Source organism: Henckelia pumila, chromosome 3 (assembly GCF_033568475.1).
Source record: "Henckelia pumila isolate YLH828 chromosome 3, ASM3356847v2, whole genome shotgun sequence".
NCBI classification, from domain to species: Eukaryota; Viridiplantae; Streptophyta; class Magnoliopsida; order Lamiales; family Gesneriaceae; genus Henckelia; species Henckelia pumila.
In genome coordinates this window covers 69,908,135-69,911,121 of record NC_133122.1, presented here as the reverse complement: position 1 = coordinate 69,911,121, position 2,987 = coordinate 69,908,135, and the positions used below count along the sequence as shown (strand labels likewise).

The 2,987-nt window shown below is 39.3% G+C and overlaps 1 protein-coding gene across 1 annotated transcript; it reads left to right on the top strand.

Annotated features, from left to right (window-relative positions):
- Window positions 1–504: 504 nt before the first annotated feature.
- Window positions 505–2,457, top strand: LOC140888976 (uncharacterized). Its single transcript, XM_073296671.1, has 3 exons — window positions 505–918; window positions 1,006–1,525; window positions 1,682–2,457. The coding sequence occupies exons 1-3, from the start codon at window positions 505–507 to the stop codon at window positions 2,455–2,457; spliced, it is 1,710 nt and encodes a 569-aa protein (XP_073152772.1).
- The last annotated feature ends 530 nt before the right edge of the window (window positions 2,458–2,987 follow it).

The window sequence follows — 2,987 nt, the reverse complement described above, 5'->3', positions numbered from 1 at the left end:
GATTGAAATTGAGAAAGACAAAATTGATGCAATCTTAAAAATGTCTGGACCTCGAAATATCCACGAGCTGAAAAGTTTGCAAGGAAAATTGGCATATATCAGGAGGTTCATCTCAAATTTGGCTGCCGTTGTCAACCATTTAGCCGCCTCATGAAAAAGGGGGTTCAATTTAAGTGGGACGAATCTTGCGAGAATGCTTTCGAAAGCATTAAGGCCTATTTGATGAAGCCTCCCGTGTTGGCAGCCCCGGTGCCTGGATGCCCATTAACCCTCTATATCACTGCTCAAAAGCATTCCGTCGGAGCTTTATTAGCTCAAGATAATGATGATGGGAAGGAAACTGCACTATACTATTTGAGTAGAATGATGAAGCCAAATGAATTGAAATACTCACCAATAGAGAAGTTAGGCCTGACCCTCATATTTGTCATTTAGAAGCTAAAACACTACTTCCAAGCCCACACTGTTCGGCTTGTCTCAAAAGCAAACCCGCTAAAATATGTGATGTCAAGACCAGTTCTTTCTGATAGGCTTGCAAGATGGTATCTCCAATTGCAGCAATTTGAAATTATATATGTTCCTCAGAAGGCTGTCAAAGGGCAAGCATTAGCTGACTTTTTAGCTGACCACCCAATCCCTGCCGATTGGGAGCTATCTAATGAATTTCCGGATGAAGATGTTCTTGTAATTGAAGTTAAACCTCCATGGAAAATGTATTTCGATGGAGCTTCGAATAAGGAAAGAGCCGGTGCTGGAGTTATATTTGTGACATCTGATGGGGAAGTGTTTCCATACTCATTCACCTTGACTCAAAATTGCTCCAATAATGTTGCTGAATATCAAGCTCCTATCCTTGGACTAGAAATGGCGGTCGATATAAAGCAATTGCATCTTCAAGTATATGGGGATTCGACTCTGGTGATTAATCAGTTACTCAGATCATATGAAGTCAGAAAGCCTGAATTACTCCCATATCATAATTATGCTAGGAAGCTTATGGGGTAGCTCGGTGATGTGGAGATTGAGCATGTGCCGAGAAAAGACAATAAACAAGCTGATGCACTAGCCAAACTTGCTTCTACAATTTCCATGCCAAACAACGAAGCTCGTGTGCCAATATGTAAAAATTGGGTAGTACCGCCACTTTTTGAGGATGAGAGTGATGAAGAAAAAGAAGATGATAATTACACTATCGAAGTATTCGAAATTAAGAAAGAAGATTGGCGTCAAGCATTTGTTGATTACTTGAAGTATGAAAAGTTTCCAAATGATCCGCGTCAAAGGGTAGACATTCGAAGACGCGCAACGCGTTTCATCTACTACAAGGATACCTTATATAGGCGCTCATTTGATGGAGTCTTCTTACGGTGTTTAGGGGATGAAGAAACCACCCGAGCGATGGAAGAAGCTCATTCTGGAATTTGCGAATCCCATCAATCAAGTCCAAAGCTACATTTTCGAATAAAAATAATGGGTTATTACTGGCCAACAATGGTGAAAGATTGCATGGATTATGCACAAAGGTGTCAAGCTTGCTAGTACCATTCAAATTTCATTCACCAATCACCTGAGGTGTTGCATCCTACAGTAGCCTCTTGGCCATTTGACGCATGAGGTTTAGACGTAGTTGGACCGCTGACTAAATCTTCAAGTGGACATTTGTATGTCTTGGCTGCAACAGACTACTTTTTTAAATGGGCTGAAGCGGTAGCTCTCAAAGAAGTGAAGAAGGAAAATGTTGCTGATTTTATTCCCACCCACATTATATATCGATATGGGATTCCTCGGTACGTGATCACAGATAATGGAAAACCTTTTTGCAACACTTTGATTGATAAACTCTGTGAAAAGTTTGGCTTTAAGCAAATAAAGTCTTCTATGTACTATGTTTCTGCTAATGGTTTGGCCGAAGCTTTCAACAAAACCTTGTGTAATCTCTTGAAAAAGATAATTGCAAAATCAAAGAAAGACTGGCATGAAAGGATTGGAGAGGCTCTATGGGCATATAGAACCACTTACAAAACGCCTACTCAAGCAACTCCTTATGCATTGGTGTATGGTGTGGAAGTCATCATGCCACTCGAGCAACAAATTCCATCACTAAGGATAACTATACAAGAAGGCCTGACAGAAGAAGAAAATGCATGTTTGCGCCTCGAGGAGTTAGAAGCTCTCGATGAGAAAAAACTGGAAGCGCAACAAAGACTTGAGTGTTACCAAGCTCGTCTCTCTAGAGCTTTCAACAAAAAAGTGCGATCGCGCTCATTTCAAGTCGGTGATTTAGTACTCGCAGTGAGAAGGCCCATCATCACAACTCATCAAACCGGGAACAAGTTTACATCAAAATGGGACGGCCCATATGTTGTCAAAGAGGTTTATACTAATGGTGCATATAGATTAGTGGCCGAAGATGGCTTAAGGATTGGTCCCATAAACGGGAAATTCTTGAAGCGTTAATACGCATAAAAAAAAAGAAATCGAAAAAAAGAAGAACTCCTGACCCACAAGAGTATAAACTGTGAACGGTATCCACCAAGGGTATTACATGTGGTTAAACTGTTATATACTCCACCAAAGGTATTATATGTGGTTAAATTGTTATGTCCCCACCAATAGTGACTTCATGTGGTTAAACTGTATTTTTCCCACTTATGGTATTTTATGTCGTTAAAATATTAAATCCCCACCTAGTCTAGGGTGGTTAAGAAATAGATACTCCTGGCCCGCATGAGTATAAACTGTGCACGACACCCCCCCAAACAATCAAATTTTTGAACTACATTATGACTTGATCCCTATATTTGGTACGTAGGCAACTTAAATATTTTCTAAGTACAGTCATGAACTTGTTTTTTTCATTTTCCATGAAATTATAATTTATTTTATATTTCAAGTGGAATGTAAGCACAAAAAAAAATATGAATCAAAGAAGCACATTTATAAATGTCTCAAAGTGATTCATTACAAAATATAAAAATAAATGAAAG

Bases quoted from the DNA above. Each gene is read 5' to 3' on its own strand.
- LOC140888976 (XM_073296671.1), top strand. From the start codon at position 505: ATGTCAAGACCAGTTCTTTCTGATAGGCTTGCAAGATGGTATCTCCAA. The intron at 919-1,005 runs GTGATTAATCAG...CTTATGGGGTAG, and splicing joins TATATGGGGATTCGACTCTG to CTCGGTGATGTGGAGATTGA. The intron at 1,526-1,681 runs GTCAAGCTTGCT...TGGCTGCAACAG, and splicing joins CATGGATTATGCACAAAGGT to ACTACTTTTTTAAATGGGCT.